This window comes from Rhinatrema bivittatum, chromosome 5 (assembly GCF_901001135.1).
Source record: "Rhinatrema bivittatum chromosome 5, aRhiBiv1.1, whole genome shotgun sequence".
Classification (NCBI taxonomy): Eukaryota; Metazoa; Chordata; class Amphibia; order Gymnophiona; family Rhinatrematidae; genus Rhinatrema; species Rhinatrema bivittatum.
Window position 1 is genome coordinate 353,526,561 of NC_042619.1, and position 24,072 is coordinate 353,550,632.

The following is a 24,072-nucleotide window of genomic DNA, read 5'->3' on the forward strand; positions in this document are numbered from 1 at the left end:
AAGGGAGAGAGGAGAAGGAGAAGAAAAAGGAAAGATAAAAATGCCTGAAGAGAGAAGAACCATGACTGTTACCATTGCGGGAAGAAAAAAGACTGGGGGAGAGTCAGTCATGTGGGAAGCTACCACGCAAGCGCACAGGAGCAAGCTAATAAAGTTTTAATTCTAACATTCTAAGAGAAGTTCCGCTCCGGACTGCCAGGGGACGCTCCCAGACAGCCCAGCTAATTCAGCCTGCTTATCTGTGGAAAAGTTGGATTCACCTTTCTTCATTAAAAATAAGTCAAGTAAGCAGTAATTTCTCCTTAGCATTCAGCTAGGTGGATCCACACCAGTGGCATGTACCAAAGCTACCTTGAAGAGGGTGGGAGTTTGCCCACAGTCCGATCAATACTGTACAAGTGATAGCTGCATCCTCCCAGGTCTGCACATCCAGGTGGTAATGCCTGGAAAAGGTATGAAAGGAGGACCATGTCACAGCTCGGCAAATCTTGACAGTAAACAACAATCTAATCTCTGCCCATGACACAGCTTGAGCCCTAGTGGAATGAGCCCTAACATGACCAGGCAACTGCTGCTCAGCATCAACATATGCAGCTGTGACTACCTCCTTAATCCAGCGGGCTCACCCTTTAATCAATCCATCCTGCAAAAATTCCAAAATAAGCATGATCTTAACTAAACAAAGAAGAACCCCGATTCTCACACCAAGCCTCAAACTCGTACATAGGTTAAGGAAGTGGAGAACTTTCTTGCACGTAGCAAGGTGACAATTGCCTCAGTGGAATATCCACGCTTCAGCAACCGAGCCCTCTCCAGAGCCATACCGTAAGACAGCTCGCATCCGAGTACTAGCCAATCTGGTGATCGTAGGGAAACCCTCTTCCCTAGAAGGTCCACTTACAACACTTCTGCAGTTGTATGATGATCTCCACCAGTAGGTGAAGCTGTATCAAATAGTCTTGAGACAGTGGACTCCAAGCCAGCAGAGTGCGCATTTGTGCGACTGCCTACAGAACCATCTCTAGGGTGGCTGCCATCAACCCGAGCATCTGTAGATATGACCACACTGTCAGCCATATTGTTTGTCAATATAGTCACACCTGCGCCATTAGCTGCTGAATGCGGCCCTCCGGCAGGAAGGGCCGCTTCATGTCGAACCCAACACAGATACTCTAGCTTCAGGGATGGCTGAAGACTGCTCATGGCCAAGTTCACCACCCAACCTAGTTCCTGTAGCAAGAAGATCACCTTGCATGAGACCCAAAGGCTCTTTTTCAGACTCTTGGCTTGAATCAGCCAGTCATCTAAGTATGGGTGAACCAGAATGCCATCTTCTCAACACTCAGCAACCACCGTAACCTTGGAAAAGGTTCTGGGCTTGGAGAATCCAAAAGGCAGCGCTCAAGTGATGTCACCCCAAAACAGCAAAACGCAGAAACAGTTTATGCTTCAGCCAGATGGTAATATGCAGGCTCACCACTGACAAATCTGGAGACGACAAACTCCCCCAACTATACTACCATTATCACTGAGCATAAGGTTTCCATGCGAAAACGAGTCAGCCACAGATGATAGACTCCCTTGAGATCTAGGGTGGAGCGAAATGAGCCCTCCTTCTTGAGTACAAAATTAATGGAATATCGGCCCATATTTTCTTGTGACATGGGTACTGGAACTACAATCCACAGGCTGAGAAGCCTTGATAATGTACACTCCACTGCTTGTCTTCTGCAGAGTTGCAGGGAGACACCTTGAAACATCCCAAGGGACAGAAATTCCAGAGCATAGCCATCTCTTATCACCTCCATAGCTCAGTGGTCTGCCATGATCTCAACCCACCTCTGATTAAAATAAATATCTCCTGTTCCCGGGGGTGGATCAATACACCTTCATTGAGAGACTGGGGCACCACTACCCAAGCCTGCACCCAAAGGACTGAGACCTACCCAAAGGCAGAGTTCTCAGAGAAGCCACTTCTCTGAAGGGTCAAAAAACACTTGAAGCCTCTAGCAATCTCTTGTGGCAAAGGAGTGCAACGTCTGCTTATCCTCTGGCAACCGAGGAGCCTGCGACTCACCCCAATTATTGGCCATTTTTTCCAGCTCGCTCCCAAGAGTGATCCTTTAAAGGGCAATTTTGTAAGATTAGACTTCAAAATCGTATCAGCTGACCAATTCCTGAACCATAGCTAATGCCTGGCCACTATTACCGAAGTGCATACCAGATTGCAGGCCACAACTGCCAAAAAGGCAGCTGCTGGTTCCATCACTGCCCTGGAATTCACACCAGATTCATAGACAGAGAGAAGTAAACAAGAGCAAGCCACCAGGGAACAAGAAGCAACCTGCAAATTCATTGCCATCGTGTCAAAAGCCCTGCTTAAAGATTGCCTCAATTCTTCTATCTTGTGCAGTGCTGTTCCCCCTTCCACAGGGATAGTTGTCCGTTTGGTAATGGCACATAAGCACATCCACTTTGGGAAAGTGTAATTGCTCTCTCGCAGCCGGATCCAGAGGGTACAGCCCTTCCGAGGCTCATCCCCCTTTAAAATTAGCTTCCGGGGCACCCCAATCAAGATCACTCAATTCTGGAATAGCCTCTACAATAGGGAAGAAACAAGAAGCTTTACACAAAAATCAAAATGGGATCTTTTTTGGCTCAGACATGGATTCAGTCCCAGGTACTCCCAGCATCTTCAATGTCTGGGAAATCAGAGCCGGTAACTCATATCTATGAAAGACACACAATATAGTTCTATTCGACTCCAGCCCCGGAGGAATTTCACCATCCTCCAGGGAGAAAGGATCGGCTTCATCATCCTTGCATTCTGGGTCTCTATCGGCATAACCTGCAGTGGGTCTAGACATTCAGATGCTTATCCACAGCACCAGGCGCGCAGGAATCTACAGCCTCTGATCACGATCTGTTAAGATTGGCCAGGGCCATCGCGCCTTAGATAAAGGATTGCAGCCCTTGAAAAAATTCCACCCAAGAGAAAGCAGAGGGGTCCATACCAAAACCAGGGAGCGTCAGACCAGTGCCCACTGAACTACCTTTCCCCGCTGACAAGCCAGTTAGGGGAGCTTCAGCTTCAGGTGAAGCCTCTGGCAGCTTTTTTTCCATTCCTGCATCATGCTGGGAAGGACCAGGCTTATCAAAATCAGACAGTTCTCCCCAAGTCTCCAAACAGTGCTGATAAATTAGAAGGGACTTCAGGCTGAGATGCCCAAATATGGCAAGCATCACAAAGGCTAAGGCGCTTAGGCTTCTTTGCTATCAGCATCAGAGCTGTCAGTATGCTCCAAAAGGCATCTGGGAACTGTGTGTGCCCAGCTGTGCTCACAATAGGCACTTGAAAAAAAATTAGGCGCCTAATACACTACTCAGGTAGACACAAACTGAGCACCCACCCGAGCACTCACCGTCCGTATGCAACTTGAGCACCCACTTAGGCACCTTTCAATGCACCATTGTGTGTCCACCTAAATGCCCCTACGTGCACAACTGAGCCCCCCTTGTAGGCGCCCCTATGCACCCACAACTAAGCACCCAGCTAGGCGCACAACTGGATGCACAGCTGGATATGTAAGCACAAATAGATGTACCTCAAGAGAGCAGCCTCATGCGCAGAGAAGAAAAAAAAAAAAAAAGCATGCGAACGCCGCCACTGCCTACCATGCAAACAACCCAAGCCTGAGAGCAGGGCCTAGCCCAGAAGGCTGCTCAATCCACCAAGCTGCCCGAGTCCCCAAGCTCCCCCGCAGGCGGGAATTGACATTGGATCGGCACACCAAGCACGGAGACCAGAGGAGAGAGGAATCCCTAAAAGCTCCCTCTTAAAGAGTAATTTAACAAAAAAAAAAAAAAAAAGATTATCTGAGCTTAGCCCATCCCAGCCAAGTACAGAGTCAGTCTCAGGCTGTGGGGTAGAGGGGCATAGACCTTCACTACTGTGCTCTGCTTCCTGCATCCACTTGCCTTTCAGTTATTTTTTTAAACAGCTAAGTCCATGCCAGCAGAAAACCGCTACTGGACCAAGGCACTCATCTGAGGGAGGGTTCATATAAAGCTATCACCACAGGAGAGCGGGTCAAACTTCTTTCTCCTTCTGCTAAAAACTTAACAGAATCACCAGTAGGGAGATGCATTTCTACCATTTGCTAGAGACGGAGAATGCTGGCAGGCTGATTTCAGTGCAGGGGTGTATATACATATACACTGACATCAACTTTGCTCCATCTGCAGCTGCTGGGTAGGAGGTACATAACCCACCGGCGTGGATCTACCGATCTGACTGCTAAGAAAACATAAGATTTGGATATAACAGAACTTATTCCAAATTTACTGTGGATATCCTACAAACTAGATCTACTTGTGGCTCTTGAGGATCAGGAACTGGCCACCTCTGCTCTGTAAGACAAAGCAGAAGATGGTTAGAGGTTGATTACCAGCTCTAGTTTCTGCTCAGTGGGTTGGCCAGATTGCTGAAATAAAACTGGGCCGAGAGTTGAGGAAACTGTGGGAGGAATGTAGTTCTTCTCTTAAGGAAACAGCTGGAGAACAAACAGGACAGGAAACAGACTTGCACCTTGTTCTTTAGTCGCAAAAGGTTGCTGCAATTTTTGGCTTAAAGAAAATTTTACAGCAAGCATGGAGGGCATGTACGTCTCCTCACTAGGACTTGACTAGGACAAAGGAGAGATCTTAAGTTAAATATTTACTTTCTAATAAGGAGATCTGAACATTCTATGTCATCAAGTTTCCTCCTTTAGTATAGAAGTTTTCACACATGTCTCAAAGTTTGTGTGAATGCGTGTATAAGTACATTATTAAACAATAAGCAAGAAACTGAGTCAGCTCACTGAACAGCAAGGCAGCTTACAAAGTTCTCAATGTCAACCACTGGTAGGGTGGCTTTAAAATGCTTTATGACATCACCATGTCCTAAACACATCGAAGGCGCAAAGTGTGAATAGGGAGTGCAAGAAAATCACTGGGCACTGTAACAAACATTTGAATGAAGGGTTTAAAAGTTATTTGGAGGGCAGGGACAACACAACAGAATCGTAGGAGTTTGTCTATAGAAAACTAGACTAAAATGTTATATATTAATAAAACTTCATATTACCTGTTTCAGCTGAGTCAGTAAAAATGGCTGCATCTGACAAGTTGTAAGTAAAAGTCAATTCGTCAACCTGGTACTTCGATGAAGTATTGGTGAAATTCAAGCTCATGTTGTGCCCTATTCCAAAGCCAACTGCCAAGAGAGAGGCGGTGTCTCCTTTCCCACAAGAGCTGCTGCTCAGAAGGCTAGTGTTTGCTGGGAGCTCGAAGTGGGCAGTTTTCTTTTGGGGGATTTAAAAAGAAAAAAAAAAGTTACAAAACAGCTTCTGTTATCCGTCAAATTTCTTAACTGCAAAGCGGTTTAAATAAATTGTAATAAGTTGGTATGAAAAATGATTCTACAACAGTAGCTCAATACCTGTAAAGGGGACAAAAAAAAAAAAGTCATGAAGTTCAAATGTTCACTTGGTTTTTCAACTCAAAGCAGTAACAATTGGAAGCCAAATTATTCACCCAAGAAGTAGGCTGCATTGAATTCTCATCCAACGTTACTCTCTGCATCAATGGCAGGAAATTCGAATCAGTTACCAACAAGGGTCCTGAACTTGGTGGTCGGTGAAACATAAGTAAGGGAAAATAAGTGTGGGAGCTTGCTGGGCAGACTGGATGGGCCGCCGTTTGGTCTTTTTCTGCCATCATTTCTATGTTTCCTGCAATCTATAGTTATTATATCAAGTAATTTAGTTTAGTACATTACATGATGTTTCTTGATGAAAGTATCTTAGTAGTCCTGAAAGTTTTGCAGCTTTAACTGTTCGTTTACTAAAAACGAGTCTAACCAACTTGATTTAATTTAGGGAATTAAAACATTTACCCATTAAAACTACACAAGTACAACAGAATATACCAGTAGCAAATTATGCCGCATGAAACCACTTGAATTTGCTTTGTTCTTTCAAAAAATCTTTTGACAATTTGTTTGTATGTAGACATTTCCTATCTAAAGCAACACACTAATAAGAGGCACGTAGACAGATTCCACACCATCCCAGAACTGCACTGTTATGGTGCTTTGCAGTAAGTACCATAGGAAGAAGGTATCTTACTAGTAACCTGAGTATCTGTTTTGCTTCTATTTGTAGACTCCTAAAACCTTATAATGATGATATCTAGTACCTTCCTCAATTTTAAAAAACTGTCTCAACTATATGGTGCATGTAAGCTAGACATTTTGGGGGTGGAGAAATTACTTCTGATCTATGTTTATCCTTTTACATAGCTGCAACATGCTCCCCTCACATCCTGGATGGTACACTGGTGAACCTACAAGTCCCTGAAAAGCTATTTGAATTTGTGTCTGACAAAAATGTGGGTGCAAGGAAAAGAATAAATCAAAACATGTTAGGATTTTTGTTTTTTGCATTTTTCAGGGGGTGATGTGCCTTTTAGAAAAGAACACGCATCCAAAAGTTCAAATCTTACAAAATACCTCTTTGCAGATCATTTACCACCACACAAGTTTGTTTTAAATAAGAGTTTGATTTAAAGAAAAAACAAAACATACCTTACCACCATGATACCCCCAAAAAGTCACTGTAGTAACACATGTAAAGATTTTTATACAATTGGTCTCATACTGCAACTTCAGTTTTCTATATTCACATCTTAGCACTTGGGAATATTTGCCTGAACATTCTCCAAACCCCCGACAGATTTGCAACAGTCTGTCAGGATGGACGATCAATTACTTTTCCTTCAGTTTGCTGGGAAGGACTTGCGTGCCAGGTACAGACTTCCATTTTTTGGAATTATTTGGATACTCTCAAAGCTGATATAAAGGAAGTGATTAACTGTTTGTACTCTCGTTTGCAGCTATGACTGTGCATTTTCTTAAGCTATACATTTTATTTTGCTATAAAAGCATAAAATTAGACTATTATGGAACACTGACTGGATCATATGAATGTAGATGTGTTACTTTGTGACTGATGACAGAAATTCCTTTGTTTTATGAGCGGCCCTTAAACCTGTATGATTAATTCTGAATCTTTACACAGTATTTAAAAAAAAAAAAAAAAAGTGTTCAGATTTCCATCACTGCTGCCCTACGAATACCTCAAGCATCATCATTCATAAAACATAAGCAAACAGCTACAAATATACAGTGAGAGGGAGTAACAAATACTGGTGAGTTTGGTTTTGTGCTGAACATGGAAAAGCAAGTTTACTTACCATAAATTGCATTTTGGGGTAGATTTTAAAAGGACTACGCGCATAAGTTATGCACGTAACCCTTTCAAAATCCCCCTGCACGCGCAGAGCCCATTTTGTATAGGCTCGGCGGCGTGCGTAAGTCCCGAGGCTTTGCTAAGGGGGCGTGTCAGGGGCGGCGCAACGTTCGGGGCACTCCGGGGGCGTGGCCGAGGCCTCCGAAATCGCTCCCAGGCCGGGGAATCGCGTGACGGCGGCCAATCGGCACTCGCAAGTTACGCCTGCCTGGAGCAGGCGTAACTTTCAAGTTAAAGGTAGGGGGGGTGTAGATAGGGCTGGGGGGAGGCCAAAGGAAAGTTCCCTCCCAAGCCACTCCAATTTCGGAGCGGCCTCAGAGGGAACGAGCAGTGCGCGCAGGCCTCGGCACACACAAGGTGCACCCCCTTGCCGCGCCGACCCCGGATTTTATAAAAGATATGCGCGGCTACGCGTGTATCTTATAAAATCCAGTGTACTTTTATTTGCACCTGGTGCGCGAACAAAAGTACACGCGGGCGTATATTTATAAAATCTACCCCTTTCTATAGATAGTGGGATGAATTAGCCATCCGGTGGCACCAAACGGGCTTGTTTCCCCGAGCTGTAGAGCTTTTAGCTCTGAATGTGTGAGGCAGTTTCTGCAGAAACAGTGCCTCCCTGAGCCTCCTCAGTCAGTAACAGAGCTGAATCTATCAGTGTAGTTGACTCTCCAGGGAGGTGGGTGAGTATTCAATAATCAATTCATCCTGTTATCTATGGAAAACAGTTTACAATAAGCAAATTTTCTTTTTCTATCAATAAATCCCTAGGTAGGGTACTGGTAGATCTAGGATTAAGGCTAATTTGCTTGCTTTTTAAGAATGTTTTACTGTACCCAGCCCTGAACTTTGGAGAGGCAGGCAATACATTATTTTTTTTTTTTAAATAAGCTGGCTGAATTAGCCATTACATATAGGAAGCCCCAAGTGGAGGGTTGCAGCGGAGCGGTTACTTAGAAAGTCACTGACTCAATGGAGAGTGGGCTACAATGATATAGAAGGACCCCACATGGACTCCCCAGCTTCAGGTGGAAGTGTATTTTGAGGATGAACTGATGAGGAAGCAGGCAAGGTAGGGCACCTTAGGGACGTAAGTACCCTGCAACTCCTTAGCCACTGGCAGTCTGATTCGCACTACTAGAGAGGGGATGAGTTGATCCCACTGCAGATAACAGGTGTGAACGTCGGTTAATAGAACTATGTGGCTAGTCACCATCATATGACTTATTACAAGGCCATGGACACTGGATAAGTCAGCTGTGTTTGGATGAGCAAAATCATGGAGGACATCTGTTCACCAAGCAGGAATGCTTTCTGTAGCAATGAGTTGAGGCACACCCCAATGAAGTGAGGCACCATGTGGGTTCTAGGTTTGACTTCTTGAAACTTATGCGAAAACCTAAGCTCGGTAGAAGATGAATAGTCATGTCTGGAGAACTGCTTTAAGACTGTGTTGTGATCAGCCAATCAAGGTATGAAAAAGACTTGTTATTCTGTGGTGACGCAGGTATGCAGCTACTGCTGTAAGGCATTTCATGAAGACACAAGGCACAGAAGAAAGGCTGCATGGAAGGATTTTGTACTGGTACTGGGATGAATCTACTTGGAAGCACAAGTAATGCCAATGAGTGGGTTGAATTAGAAAGAGCGTAGGTGTCCTTGAGATCTAGGGCACACATCTGTTTGCCCTATTGAATGAACCAGAGTTCATTTTGAATTTCTCCTGGAAAAAATGTTTGTTGATAAGCCTTAAATCCAGGATCTGATGTAACCCCCCAGTTTTTGGGAGATGACGTATTTGGCATAGAAACCCTGCATGTGTTGCAATGTAGGGATCATCTCCACTGTTTGAGAACATAAGGCTTGCCATACTGGGCAAGACAAAGTGTCCATCAAGTCCAGTATCCTGTTTCCAACAGTGGCCAAGCCAGAAGCACTTGGCAAGATCCCAAGGAGTAGACAGATTACAAGCTGCTTATCCCAAGAATAAGCAGTGGATTTCTGCAACTCTACCTTAATTGTTGATGGACTTTTCCTCCAGGAAAATGCAGCTATACTAAATGAGACAGGCGCAGACAGGAAGGATAATAATGTGGAAGGGATGGGGCCGGAAGAAATGCAACCGGTACTCACACTGTACAATACTGAGGACCCAGGAGTCCTTGGTTATTTGATGCCACCATTTGTCCAGAAAGACCTGGATTGTCCCGCTACTGGAAGGGAGCAGATTGGTCAAAAGGATCAAAAACAGGGTTTTGGTTTAGATTGGGCCTGCTGGGTGGTTTTTGGCTAACAAAGTTCCCATTGTCTAGGTCTGACCAGAAATTGCTGCCAACAGGCCAATACTGCTGAAAAGGCTGATAAGGCAGACTGGGGTCATTTGTAAAGATAGTATGAACCCCAAGACTGAGCAGATTGCTCTGGCATCAGGGAGACTGTACCATCATATTTTTGGTCTTTTATCTGGGCAACTGTTTCTTGGAGCTTCTCCTTGAAGAGGCAGTCTTCAAAAAAATGGGAGGTCTGCCAATTTCTTGTGGACATCCTCATGGAGAGAACGTGCTTGTAGCCATGCAATACATCATGCTTCAATACAAACTGCAGAGGTCTCAGAAGAACTGAATGATTCATACACCGAATGGAGAACAGAGGTAAGGTGTTCTGATCGGACAATGTAAGTGTAGCTTCAGCTTCTGAAGTCAGAGGTATTATAACCATGCAGAATTGATGGATAAAGTTACGATCAAAGTGCATTGCACTTTGAAATATCTTTTGCTTGAAGTTGTCCAGAAGTTTGTCATCTTTGCCCAGTTCACATCAGTGCATTGGATCTCGGGCTCCTTGGTCTTATGGTGCTTTGATGCATAGTGCTTTGAATGTGCTGATACACTGTGTACTGTGCGCCACCAAAGAATGCTCCAATGGCACTGGTGCGTATGCATCATGCTTAGAATGCTTATTTCTTCAATGCAGGCTGGGCTGGTTCAAGGGAATAGAGCTTCTGCTTCGACACCAAGTAGCCGGCTGAACTCAATCTGGGCCTACGCGGATGGGAGGAGTTTGAAGAACTTAGACTTAAGCCTTTTACCAAAAAGAGGCAGATGCTGCTGCACTACAGGAGGAAGACCTACTGGGACACGAGAGATTTACACAGTTCAATGCGCAAGGCCCAGTAGTGCTGTGAGTACAGGGCATCCATCTACTGGCTTCAGTTTTTCTGGTCGTAATCCAGCCCCAGACATTAACAGATCATGGCTGACGGTAAGGGACCTTTTTTTTTTTTTTCACACAAGCAATTCTTAAAACCACTCATCACAGTAGATTTTCTCTCTTTCGGCCCGACATTCTTCTGTAAGGAAACTAACACTTTTTTTTTTTGTTGCACTTATGTTTTGTGGATGCAGAACAGCGTGGCAAGGTAGAAAGGTTTCTGACCAAAACTACTCTGAAAGGGGGGGGGGAATAAAAAAAAAGAAAGAAATGAAATGCACATATGATTCAGTTCAGACAAAAAATGACTGAAAAGGCTCACAAGACAGTTTCCACATATACTCAGAAGAGTTAAAAGCTCTACATCTTGGAGAGGCAAGTCCGTTCAGTGCCACTGGATATTAGCCACATGTAGATGGCTAATTGAGCCTGCTTGACAGAAAGATTAAGAAAAACTACGTTCATGTCAAGTCTTTCTTGCACTGTCAGAGGGTGATCAGCCAAGTGAGCCTGCACGCCCTAATCCCAAAATGGCAGACTCTTGAAGCCGCTTTGAAAATGTCATAGGTTGAATGGATCCCATGTTTTCTACACTACAACTCTGTCCACTATGACTAAAGGGGTGTCCTACTATTTAGGAAGCTGCTTGGCCATCCCCTCACTTGCTTCAGGTTGTTCCACATATACTGGCTCATGAGCAGATGGTAGGCTGCTATGCAGGCAAGCAAGCATTGCACACCCTGAAAAAAAAAGAAAATCCTCCTCCCAACAGATTCTATTGCTCTAGAGTCTCTACCCACGTAGATACGGTAAACTAATGACTCTTAGAAGACTGAAACCCCTGCTAACACTAAACAACTTTCGCACAATCCTCCAGGCACTGATATTTGCAAGCACAGATTATTGTAACTCACTATTACAAGGGCTACCACAATCTACGCTAAGGCCGCTGCAAATACTACAAAACTCTGCTGCGCGAATTTTTGGCAAAAAAAGAAGGGACCACATAACAGAACACTTGCCGAACTACATTGGCTCCCAATCGAACAAAGAATACAATACAAGGTTCTATGTATAATTCATAAGCTTATACATGAGGAAAAAACCGACTGGCTTAACACAGCACTGCGCGTACATGTCCCACACAGAAATCTAAGATCTGCGAATAAGGCTCTACTAACTGTCCGCTCTGTCAAATCAGCTCGCCTCACTCAAAGTAAGGGAAAGAGCACTGTCACTGGCTGGCCCTGTACTATGGAACACCATGCCTCTCGAATTAAGGCTCCAGAGAAATTTGAAAATCTAAATCTAACCTGAAAACCTGGCTCTATAAACAAGCTTTCGATAAAGACAAAGAGAAGGGCAAAAAAACAATTGATTAACATGGACGCACCAAACAAACACACGTTAATGTTAATTTTGTACTGCTGATAAAATGTTATACCAAACTAATTAGCTTAACTTAAACAAATAACTGATTGTACTTTACTGTTACCGTACTATGATGGCACATGATTAATTTGTAATCTATACCACTCATAATTTTTATCGTGCCTATATGTAAACCGTTGTGATGGTTATCCAACTTAACGACGGTATAGAAGAGTTTTTAAATAAATAAATAGTACTAAAAGATCTGAAAGAGGAAAGAGACTCAAACCGTGACTTACAGGCTCCACAGAAAAGAGACTGAGGGACCCTGAGTGGACACATGACATAACAGCATGCCGTGGACATGCCTAGTGAGGCTCAAAGTTCTAGAAACTTTGATACAGTTCTTCCATGCTGGGCTCCAACAAATCGCCCAGGTGAGAGGACTGCCATGCTGCATTGTCCTCTGAGAAATAGTGTTTCACAAAAGATCACCACCTGACTGTATAAGCTCAGTTATTGCAGCATTTATTTGTAACCCACTTACACCCAAGGTCCTAAATGGCATACAAAAGAACGGATTCAAAAGAAAAAAAAAAAAAACCAAGACAGACACCATTACATGAAAATCCACATATTCCAAATCATGCTTGAACAAGAACAAGGAAATTCATAGAATTGTCTGCAATAGTCCCAGAAAACTTAAAAATGCCTGATGGAACAAGGAGGATGCAGTCGCACTCAGACTTCTGCTGCTCAAGGATTGGGGGTGGAGGGGGCTGGCAAGGAAGTGAAGAGAAGGCTGTGATGCTGAGGGGTGGGGTGGGGAAGATGGTGATGATGCCAGGATGAGGAAAAAAAGAGATGAAGGGAGAGAGAGCGAGAAGGTGGTGGTAGTAGTAACGGGGTAGAAGGAAAGGGAAGGTGGTGGTGGTGGTGACGATGCCAGGAGAGAGAAAGTGATGATGCCAAGAGTGGGGGAATGTGATTATAATGGGGGAGCTTAGGAGGAGAGAGGAAGGTGATAACACAAGAGGGGGAAAGATGGTGGAGAGGGAAGGTAATGATTATGCCAGGGGTTGGGGGGGGGAGAAAGGAAGAGGACTAGAGAAAGTGATGGTGCCAGGGGGGAGGAGGAGAAAGAAGGGAAGAAGAAGACTATGCCAAGAGAGGGGCACTTATGCCAGGGCAGTGAAGAAGGGAAGAGAAGGTGATTGTGCCAAGGGGTGGGGGGGAGAGAAGAGTGATGATAGGAAGTGGTTGATGTGCCACGACAAAGAACCCTGTACCAGGTGTCCTGCGAAACAAATAGCCCACTTCTAGAATATCAGTCAGAATAAGAGTTGCTTCTTAATCTGACCATGCCCGGGTCAGCTGATAATTACATTTTTATTTGAAGCGTTCATTACTGTATCGGCCCGTTAGATAGGGTTGTTACTGTTTGAGTGCGTGCATTAATGCAGGTGTAACTTTGTGCGGGTTAGTTTGTGTGCATTATTGCAAATCCTGGGACTATGTTAGGTGCTATAGTTCTCCAGGTTTGCACTGCATGCAGAGTGCCTTTTTGGGGTTTCTATTCCAGTTTCTGACTCCATATTTTTAATTAGTTGTGTTCCTGTACTTGGTGGTCTGTTTTGTGTGAGTGAGACAGAGGTGAGGTATTTTATTAGCATGTAGGCATTTGAATCTTATTTCTTGTGTTTTCTCAATAGGATAGGCATTTAGTGGTAAATTACAGGTCTTTCCATAAGGGCTATTGTGCCTGATAGTAGAGGGAGTTTGTTTTGCTTTTATTGAAAGTGTCACCAGAACATCTTTTTAGTATGGCAAGTTGTACGGTAATGCTCTAATTCTGCTCTGCACCCATTGTTGAGGGTCAAGGGGGACGTAGAGTGTATGTTTACATTTAGCCCCATGACTGTCACATGTTCAGTGTGTCATGCATGTGAGAACCATCTGTCAGGTGTGCTCTGGCCGAAACAAACAAAAAGGTTACAACCACTGGTTTAGAGCACCATATAAACACAATAAAAAAAACAAAAAAAAAAAAACCAGAGCTAGGTCAGCTGTTTCTAGAACCATATTCCTAAAATAAATTTGGTGTAAAGATCGCTTTCAAATTCAACATCTGCCAAAATACTTGCAGGCAAATATTAAAAATGGGATAAAAAGCTATAGAAGATTAGCAAATGGAAGCAGATATCTACTAAATTAACATGCTGCCAGCAGTACTCTCACTTCAGTTTCAAGTCAAAAAGTATCATTTTAAGCTCCTTTTCTTACCGTTTTGTTGCTACCAACACTATACACCACCGAAAAGTTTACTGCAAGATCAGCCAATATGCAGGATTTATTAGTGTCATCTCTCACATCAAACTGAACTGATGCTGCAATCTGTACATATGCTGTGAATAAAAACAGTTGTAGTTAAATTTTGAAACATTTTACTGTTCCTGAAAGAACCTGACCTATACCTACATGCACATGCACTGCTATTGCAAACATTCCTCATTCTTCAAAGGAGTGCCATAAACCTGGCCTGTTTATGGCACTCGATGACTAGAGTTCGCCATCCGTGACAGAGAAGGGAGATACTCAATTTTATGCTTTGCAATTTAAACATCACATTTTAAAAGCAGGAGGAGAAATTTGAATCTAACCTGCTAATTTCCTTTCCTTGAGTCCTGCCAGACTAGACTAGATGCATGGATTTATGCTCCCCTACTATCAGATGGAGACAGATCAAGTTTGCTGATGTCCAAACAGGACCCTACATGGGGAGACATCAGCAAAGCAGTATACCTTCTAACAAGCAGACTACTACTTCCTAATTTCCCCCCAAAAATAGAGGGCCTCCAGGTGAACATATGCAAAGCTTCTCAACCTTAGGAGACCAGATAACTACGTCAGCCCAATAAAGCCATAAACAAATATCAGAACTTGAATTATCCCCAACCAAAAAAAGCAGAAACATTTCTGCATCCAGGAAAAAAGTTAGTTGAAAACAGTTAATTAGGAGTCCTGAACTAGTCTGACAAAACTCAAAGAAAGGAATTTAGAAGTCAAGACTAAACTTCTCCTTCAGCCCATCAAACCAATCCAGATGCAGGGGACGCATCCTTGCTATATCTTGAACCAGGTGGGAACCTGCCTACCCTGCTCTCAAAATGCCCACACCAAACATGGTATCCTCTCTAGCCTGCACATCCAGATATTAATGCTTCATGAATGTAAGGATGTCAAGTAGCAGCCCTGCAAGTGTCCAATGAAGAAAGCAACTGGAGCACCTAGTCAAATAAACTCTAAAAGATCTTTGGGAACAAAATCCCCTTAGTAATATAAGCTATACTGATCACTCACTTTATCCATTGGGCCATTGACGGCTTAAAAGCCTCTCCCTTGTTTCATCATCCACTGAAAATAATGGAAACAATCAGTCCAACTTTTGGGTATTGCAGCAGAATCTTAAAATGTCTAAACTATGAAGCTCCTCAAATGCATGGAACAAAGACTCCTTGAAACAGGAAACAAATATGACCCCAATGATATAAAACAGATACCACTTTGGTAAAAATGAAGGCACCGTGCCAACAGAGATGGTCAGACCCTCTGACAAAATAGAATATCAGGCATTGACGCCTTATAGGGAGAAGGGCATTTCTACGCCACACTTCAAATATCCTCCATGCCCTCATATAAACTAGGGAAGTGGACCTTTTCCTGAGCCTGCAAAAGCTGCAACCACCTTCTCTGAACAGCTCTTCCATAGTCTGACAATTCCTTTCAAATATCATAAGACAAAATGGACATCATCTAGAACCAGTCCTGTAACAAGAAAACTCTTGTCCTGGAGACGTTAGAGAGAGTACCCCACCTTGAGTCTCAAAGCTATATACAAAGGGTGTCCAAGCAAATCATGAGCCACCAGGTTTCGTTATCCTGATATCTTCTGATTGACTCAAACCTTAAGATGCTGTGGGGAAGCAGCCATGAACCAGCTAATGTTGCATTAGAGCCTATGCTACCACCAAATTTTCTTTCCACAAACTGAAAATTTTTTACCATGGCATTTTTTCTGATAGTTATGAGGTCCATGGATTGCTTGTCTGTTGTATTTATCATGTTTAAATATGTTATGATTATGCTGTACTTTGAGATCTTTGTTGGATTGGTGGATTATAATGATAAAACAGGACTTCACCCACCTGCCTATCAATCAGCAAGAAGGATGTCTGAGGATTTCAATTTTCTGAATTAAGCATGTCTCCTTAAAAAAAAACCAAAAAAAACCAACCCACACCCAAAAACAAAATCCTGCACCTCATATTATGCAAGCTGCCGATAGCCCTTGTACATGCCTCTCAGCCCGTCAATAGAAGACTCACTTTTGCTGCTACCTGGGAAGGCTCCAGGTTCCTCCTTGGTGATTCACATATACTACTGCCATTGCACTGTCTGACAGTATCCTTAGTGCTTAACCTTGCAAGGCCAATCTTATTGCCCTTGTTTCTAAATGATTGGAAGACCATTTTGCCTGGGCTATACTCCCCAGTAAGCACCCTAGCCAGGTAACTGTTGTAAACCATTATCCAGGGAGGGAACTTCTGATCTACTCTTATTTCCAAATTCTTTCCAACAAACTACCAATTTAAACTATATCTGACCTCTGTTGAAAGAGGACTGGCACTAAGATCAACCCCAAAGAGGTCCTCTGAAATGGGCAAATATGAACTCTTACCCAAGGTATTGAATCCAAGACTTTCATTGTGATCCCTAAAACTCATATGTAATCCCCATGACCTCACGGACATCAGTGACTGACTTGCTACTGGAGTTTGGATCTCCTCTGCCATTATATACATGCAACCTACCTGTGACTAAGCATGCTTTCAGATACTTCAAGGACAGAATGGACTCCAGTTTGCGCTTGGCAAAATTCACCACCCAGCCCAATTCTTGCAGGATAGCAATCACTGATAGTAGAATTTTGGCTTTCTGCCGACTTTGCCCATAACCAGTCAGTCATCTAGGTAGAGATGCATCAAGGTCCCTTTCCTGGCAGTTTAGAGAAGGCTCCTGGTATCATGGCTAAACCAAACAGTAAGACTTAGGACTGAAAATGGCCCCATAAAGACTACAAAGTGAACCAATTGTTAAGTCTCCCCTTCAGAGATAAATAGGTAAGCTTCCATCAAATCCAAAGACAGCAGGAACTCCCTCCGCTTCACAGACACCATGACTGAACTCAAGGTTTCTATCTGAATGTGAGGAACTGAAACCCTTGTCACCTGTTTCACATCCAGACTATAAAGAAAGATTGAGGACAAGGAAGGAATTCAGATCCTATCACCAGGAGAGAGAGTATCATCTCTCAGAGCCAATCTGGAATGGACGTATTGCCTCCTGAGGAAGGTTGCAAGGCTACACCATAAAGGCACCTGGAATAGGATGTAAAGATTCCAAGGCATAATCATCTCTCACTATATCCAGGGCCCAATTGTGGAACTTGATTTAGATCCAACTAGGTGCTCTACAAAACTCTTGAAAATAAACAATCACACCTAGTGACTGATAATGTTTCTTTAAATTTGCTTCCATGAAAGGAGACAGCATAACCACCAAATGCTCATCTGAAGAAATCAGGAAATACAGACCAATAATATTGAGCAACCAAGATATTAACAGTAGCTCATTAGTGTACAGTTATTAACTGGGGCTTTGCACTTTTGAGTGATCTTACTCACAATATGATGTATTTCCATATAAGGTAAAAACTCAGCTTCTACCAATAATAATCAGTAATGCTGGAGATTTATAGTAAGCTAATGAATAATGATTTAGAAGCTGAGAGAAGCCTTTAGGTCCCTGAAAAACAATTCTGATCTTAACCAGTTTGGTTAGCACAGGACAATGGCTTTAGCTGAAGTAGAGGAAAGGTTATAACAAATTCACAACATACATGTTTTCCCATGTCCATAACTCCTAATTCTGTGTAGTTTATTTAGCAGGCCATTAGAAAAAGCACAGACAATGTCAGCACTGCTAAAAACCAAACAATGTAATCTGGGCCCCCAAACCTTCATTAAGCAAACCAGGAGTTACTGGGGTTAGCATCCCCTTCCCTGCAGCCTCTTGCTATCCTTGAAGGACTGAAGTGGTGGTTTTGCTGCAAAGCAGCAAAATTTCCTGGATGATAACAATGCTTTCTCCGCAGCAACTTCTGACTGGAGCAGGGTGAGATCACCACTTGAATATCCTCTAGCAGTCTAATTGTTTGACTCACTTAAGTCCTTAACTAACTTAAGAGATCCTCTACAAAAAAGGAGCTTCTTCTTGAACAGAAACTTGGTATGACATGCTTAGGAATCCAAATCCACCACCCAGATGGCCACAAAAAGGCCACTATTGATGCCATACTCCAAACAAACCCAAATCAGATCATGAGAGGCAGCCAACCAGAAAGCTAGATCCCATTTTCAAGTGAGTCACTTCCAACTTTGTTACAGAAGCTCCCAGGACACCACCATGAAGTTGCTGTGACCAGCACAAAGAGGATCTTTTTATATACCCACTACAGACCACTGCCTGAGAGCCAAACCAGACATCTTAAAAGGACTACTTAAGGCCTCAACCTTGAAGATCCTTGGAGGACCGAGTGCTGTACCACCTTCCGCAAGAATGATACTCTTTCCTTGTAACTGCCAACACCAATGCATCCACCTAAGGTATCTTCAGGTTTTCCTTCCCCTCCTCTTGCAGTAATTTACCCATCACGTTGTCTATGTTAAGGTAGGCATCCAGAGAATACCACTCTCCAGCAACCAACTTCCTGATCATCTGATGAAAAGAAAAATGTCAGGTTTCCTCATACTCATCATAATGAGATCTCCCACATTTTTTTTTATCCCCTTCCTACGAGATACTCAATGCTCCCAAAGCTTTAACTGAAGGATGTTCTTCCTTTCTAAACATCTTAAGTTACTTGATCCTCTGATGGGGGGCACTTTCCTCTAGTTCTAAGGATGGACAACAAGGAATTTTTTCAGAGGAAGACCCCACTGAAGCTGCCACACACAAAGGCCTGTCCTCATCCAGGTCCCATAAAATTAACCCACTTGGAATGCTTACACCATTAGGGAGAGAGGCATGGTCACACCACTTGCTCCTTGCCTCATCAGAGACCTGATAATATAAAGCAAGACCAATTTTGGAGAGAAGCACCAAAAGCTGGCATAGGTAGAGATCTCCCTGCCAAAACAGAGGCCAAAGTCTCCACCTGGGCTTGATCATTGCTGGATGAAACAGGTTAAAAGTACAGGAAGCCCCATTTCTCGAGTTCCCAGGGAAGCCTGTTGCTCTAAGATGACCAGCATGGCACTAAATGCACCAGAGGAAGAGGAAAAGGTGTTGGCTTGCTGTGCTGCAGTCACATGGCCTCTTATCTCTGCTCAAATCAGCACACATGTTCCGCCTCTGAGAATTTGTGGCATCTGCTGCTACCTCCAGGAATGCTAAAGTAGAGGCTGCAGGTTCTGCACAATCTGTGATGCTGAGTCAAGACCCCAGCTATAGAAACAATTGGCTCCTATTTAGGATATCCCCTTCCTCATCCAGCGCGCTCCCCAGGCACACCTGGGCCCGACTGCAGTCCTGGCCTGCCTCCTGCAAACTGTTGCCGTGTTTTGTTTTAATTTTATTGTAGACCTTGTCTACAAACCAGAGGAAGGGAAGGAGGAGGTAAAGTAAACTAAATTCTCAGGAGATAGAGAGGCTCAGAGGATGGCCCAGAAACTAGCCAACTTTCAAATCAGGGCCTAGCTCAGTGTTCTTGTGGAAACTCCTTGACTCTGCTCAACTAGAGGACCAGACCCTAAGGCCTGTTGCCCCAAGAGCTTCTCTGCTAATTCCATCTCAACCAGGTAAACCAGACACCAGCATATGCATGCTATCCTACTGCCTGCTGGAAAAAGAATACTGGGTTGTTAGTGTCAGTACAGGACCCTATACTAGGCAACATCAAATCTGTTGCCATCTGCTAGCAGGGGAGCATAAACCCATGCATCTGGACTGGTCTGACATATTGCAGTTCCCTTGTTCTTACATTCATAAGACAATAGAATCACAGGTACACCTATTCAAATGAAGATAAATTATGGACAATGATACAATTAAGAAAATTTTGGCCTAGAATAGAATAAACTTGGATATTGCTGCTGTTATGGAGACATGGTTCACAGTCTCATGACTGGCATACAGTCATCCCAGGCTATAACTTAAAAAGGATAGAGGGAACAGAAAAGGGGGGAGTAGCTCTTTGTCAAACACAATAACCAAGCACTGAACTGCAAGGGGATATGGGATAGAGAGGAAGCATTACGAACAGTCAAAAAAAAAAATGGCGCTTCCATTTTTACTGGTGTGATCTACAGGCCTCCAACTCAAACAGAAGAACTGGACAAAGATCTGATCGAGGTCATCCATAAGGTGGGAAAGAAGGGAGAAATGTTGCTTGTTGGAGATTTTGATCTGCTGGATGTGGATTGGAGCATCCCTTCTGCGGAATCTACAAAAAGTCAAGTGAGCAGAGCCGCTTGAAGAGCATCCACTAACAAAAGGTAATTTAATCCATGAGGGAGGGCATGATACTTGATCTAGTCTCACTAATGGGGATAATGTCTCTGATGTTTGGGTAGGGGCTCATCTGAGCAACAGCACCTATCAGATGGTATGGTCTGGTATCATCAACAGGATACAGAGAAGTCACACAAAGACCCGAGTTTTGAATTTCACAAAATGCAGCCTATCAAAATGGGGACACACCTGGAGGAAGAACAATAGTGGGCCAAATTTAAAGGAGCTATTACAAAGGCAACAATCTGTGTGTTAAAAAAGTAAACAAACTATGTTAGAAAAGTAAACAAGAGTAAGAGGAAAAAAAATCTAGCTCTCTAAGGTGGCTGAAAAAATAAAAGGCAAAAAGAACAGCATTCAAGAATTATAAAGGATCTGAAGAAAAGGAACACAAGGAAAAATGTGTTAAAATCCAAGGGGACAAAGAATCAGGAAAGCAAAAGTTTAAGCAGAAGAAAGGATTGCCAACGAGGTAAAGCGAGGTCAAACTTTTTTCAGAAATATCAGAGAAAGGAGGCCCAAAGTGGTACAGTGAAACTGAAAGGTGATGAGGAGCACTGTGTGGAGAGAGATGAAGAAATGGCAGAAATGTTAAATACTTCAGTTCAGTATTCACTACCCTGGAGAAGGATCCTTGCTGGCTAAAGACCATAGATGATGATATGGTAGACAAAACTGTTTACCTAAGTCTTCCCATACAATTTCTTCTGTAAACTAAAAGTGGACAAGGCCCTAGAGTCAGATAAGGTTCATCCCAGGATATTGAAGGAACTCAAAGATGTGCTAGTGGGTCTACTAAATGACCTGTCCAATCGTCCCTGGAAACAGGAGTGGTGCTGAAAGATTGGAGCAGTAATGGTCCTGGCTTCTCAAGAGTGGTAGCAAAAAGAGGCTGGAAACTACAGTCCAGTTAGCCTCACCTTGGTGGTGGAAAAGTTAATGGAGATTCTGCTGAAGGAGAGGCATGAACTATCTACAATTGGGTGGGTTGCCAGACCCGAGGCAGCAGGGATTCACCATGGGAAGTCCTATCGGACAAATCTAATAGTCTTATTTTTAATTGGGTGACTAGAGAATTGGATCAAGAAGAGCGATCAATGTGATCTACTTGAATTTCAGCAAAGCTTTTGACAAAAGGCCCGCATAGGAGGCTTGTGAATAAAATGAATACTTGGGAGGAGCACCAGGGTTGTGGCATGGATTTCAAACTGGTTGACTGATAGACAGCATGTAAATGGTAAATGGAATCTCCTCTGAAGAGAGAACCATGTTAAGTGGAGTGCCACAGAAATAGGTGTTGGGACTAGCTCTGTTCAAGATCTTTGTGAGCGACATTGCAGAAGGGATAGAAGGTAAAATGTGTCTATTTGCAGATGATACTAAGATCTGCAACAGAGTTGACATGCCAGGAATAGAGAGAATGAAATGTGATTTAAGAAAGCTTGAAGATTTGGCAGCTGGGATTCAATGCCAAGAACCACAGTCATGCACTACAGTTTGGTAATCCAAAAGAGATGTGATGGGAGGTGAAAGTGATGTGCACAGACCAAGAAAGGGACCTAGGGGTCATTGTGTCCGGTGATCTGAAGACAGTGAAGCAACTTGGCAATATGATAGCCAAAGGAGAAAAATGCTGGGCTGCATAGAGAGAAATAATCAGTGAGAAAAAGGTGATAATCCCCTTGGCACAGGTTTGCAGGTATCTGCATCGATGGGAGTGGGCCCAGAAAAACACACTTCGGAGAGTTGTCACTCTGACACATCATTGCGCTGTGCGTTGGGATGTGCATTCTTTGACACAAGCACCAAGTCCTTCCTGCATAGAGAGTCATCCTTGCTCCATTTCGACACATGTTGACGGTGCTGCCGTTTCAGTGCTGTGGCCACCCATTGATGCAGACTTTGGCGCTCAACCGGTCAGCGCATCCCCCGACACCCAGTGTTTCTGCAGGTCGTGGGGAACACTGGGGAGACCTGACCCATTCGGCCACCAATGGTTGCTTACCGTGGGGTCCCAGGGAAGAAGCCCGCTTTTATTTCTCTGGGCAATCAGTCTACGGCCCTGGGGACAAGTGGCGCACTGATGCTGGAGCATAGAAGCCGGCGTCTTTGTCCCTTAGGCGTGCGATATTCTGGGCACACTGCCTCTGGGCCCTGAGCGACATGCGACCACAGTCCCAGCAATAAAACTGGTCATGCTAAGGGCCCCAGGCAATATAACAATAGTTGTAATCCACCAGTGATGGACATAACCTTTCTGCATTGACAGTACTTGAAGACAGGCTGCTTGGGCGCCATGAAAGCACTGAAATGTGTTTTTTTAAAGAAAATCTTGCAAAGGAGAGAGAAAAACACTCAGCGTGCATCTGGCAGCGCGGAAGAAAAGGACCGAGGTGAAGATGGCAATCGCACAGGAAGAAGCACGCAGCCACACAGAGCAAGAGCTCTGTGATCTATGAGCGAAGCTCTGCCTCAAGGCAGTCGGGGGACATCCCAGACAGCACGGCTAATTCTGCCTGATAAGACAGGAAATGTGTAGTTTGGCATGCCACACATTTGTTAATATATAGATGTGCTTTGGGCTTGAAAAGGATGGGAAACACTGAGCTATAAACCAACTTAAAAAAAAAAAAAAATTAGAAAAGCATAAACAAGTATTTAAAGAAAAAGAAATACCATTGATAATTTAAAAACTTTCTACAATGGCTGTGGGCAATCATTCCATCAAAATGCCGTCATGAATTTTTAAGTTCTTAAATAAAATGTTTTCAGTTTAAGCATTTGGATTTACTTGTTTTTACAAACCAAAGTGGAGTTAAAAACACAATACAAAAGAAAAAGTGTTTCTTCCCAGAGGGCTTACAATTTAAGGAGGTAAAATTTTCAAAAGGTTTTACACATGTAAACGGGCTTTTGGGAAATTACTACTATGCAGTATGATCATTTCCAAAGGAAGTGCATGCATAAATGTAACTCCTGTTTGATCCGAGACAAGAGGGTGACACGATTTGCCGAGGTCACAAGGAAGAATAGGATTCCGACCCTGGATGCCCTAGTTGTCAGCCTGCTGCTCTAATTATTAAGCTAGGCACTAAAACCTCCATTATTTCCTACAGTAGCTCTACGCTTCCAATCACCTCGGGTTAACATGGTGGGCTGATTTAAATGTAGTGCGTCACCGAGACTTGGCATACGGAAACTATGGCTGGGGTACAGTCATATTAGGCTAAAATCTATTCTGGAAGGACCAGGTAGGAAGGCAGGGAGGAGGCATGGTATATATATATAAAAAAAATATTAAAGCAACAGAATTGCAGGGCTTACGAGATATGGAGGCGGCACTGTGGGTTAATTTGGAAAGAGGGAATGGAGCTTCTCTTTATATTGATATAATATACAGTCTGCTTTTTTGAGACTAGGTAGCATTTCCTGAAAAGCTCCCTGTTCCTTGTACAGGACCATAGAGGTAGGCAGAGCTCCAGAGTCTCCATGTATGGTTGAGATGATA

At 43.5% G+C, this 24,072-nt stretch overlaps 1 protein-coding gene across 1 annotated transcript in view; it reads right to left on the reverse strand.

Moving 5' to 3' along the window:
- The window catches only part of LAMP1 (lysosomal associated membrane protein 1), a 48,731-nt gene that overhangs the window by 15,145 nt on the left and 9,514 nt on the right, over positions 1 to 24,072 (reverse strand). Inside the window, exons 2-3 of the mRNA XM_029604658.1 lie at positions 14,217 to 14,338; positions 5,129 to 5,345 (exon numbers count right to left, since the gene is read on the reverse strand). Coding sequence (XP_029460518.1) covers positions 5,129 to 5,345; positions 14,217 to 14,338 — 339 coding nt within the window. The remainder of the gene's footprint in view (positions 1 to 5,128; positions 5,346 to 14,216; positions 14,339 to 24,072) is intronic.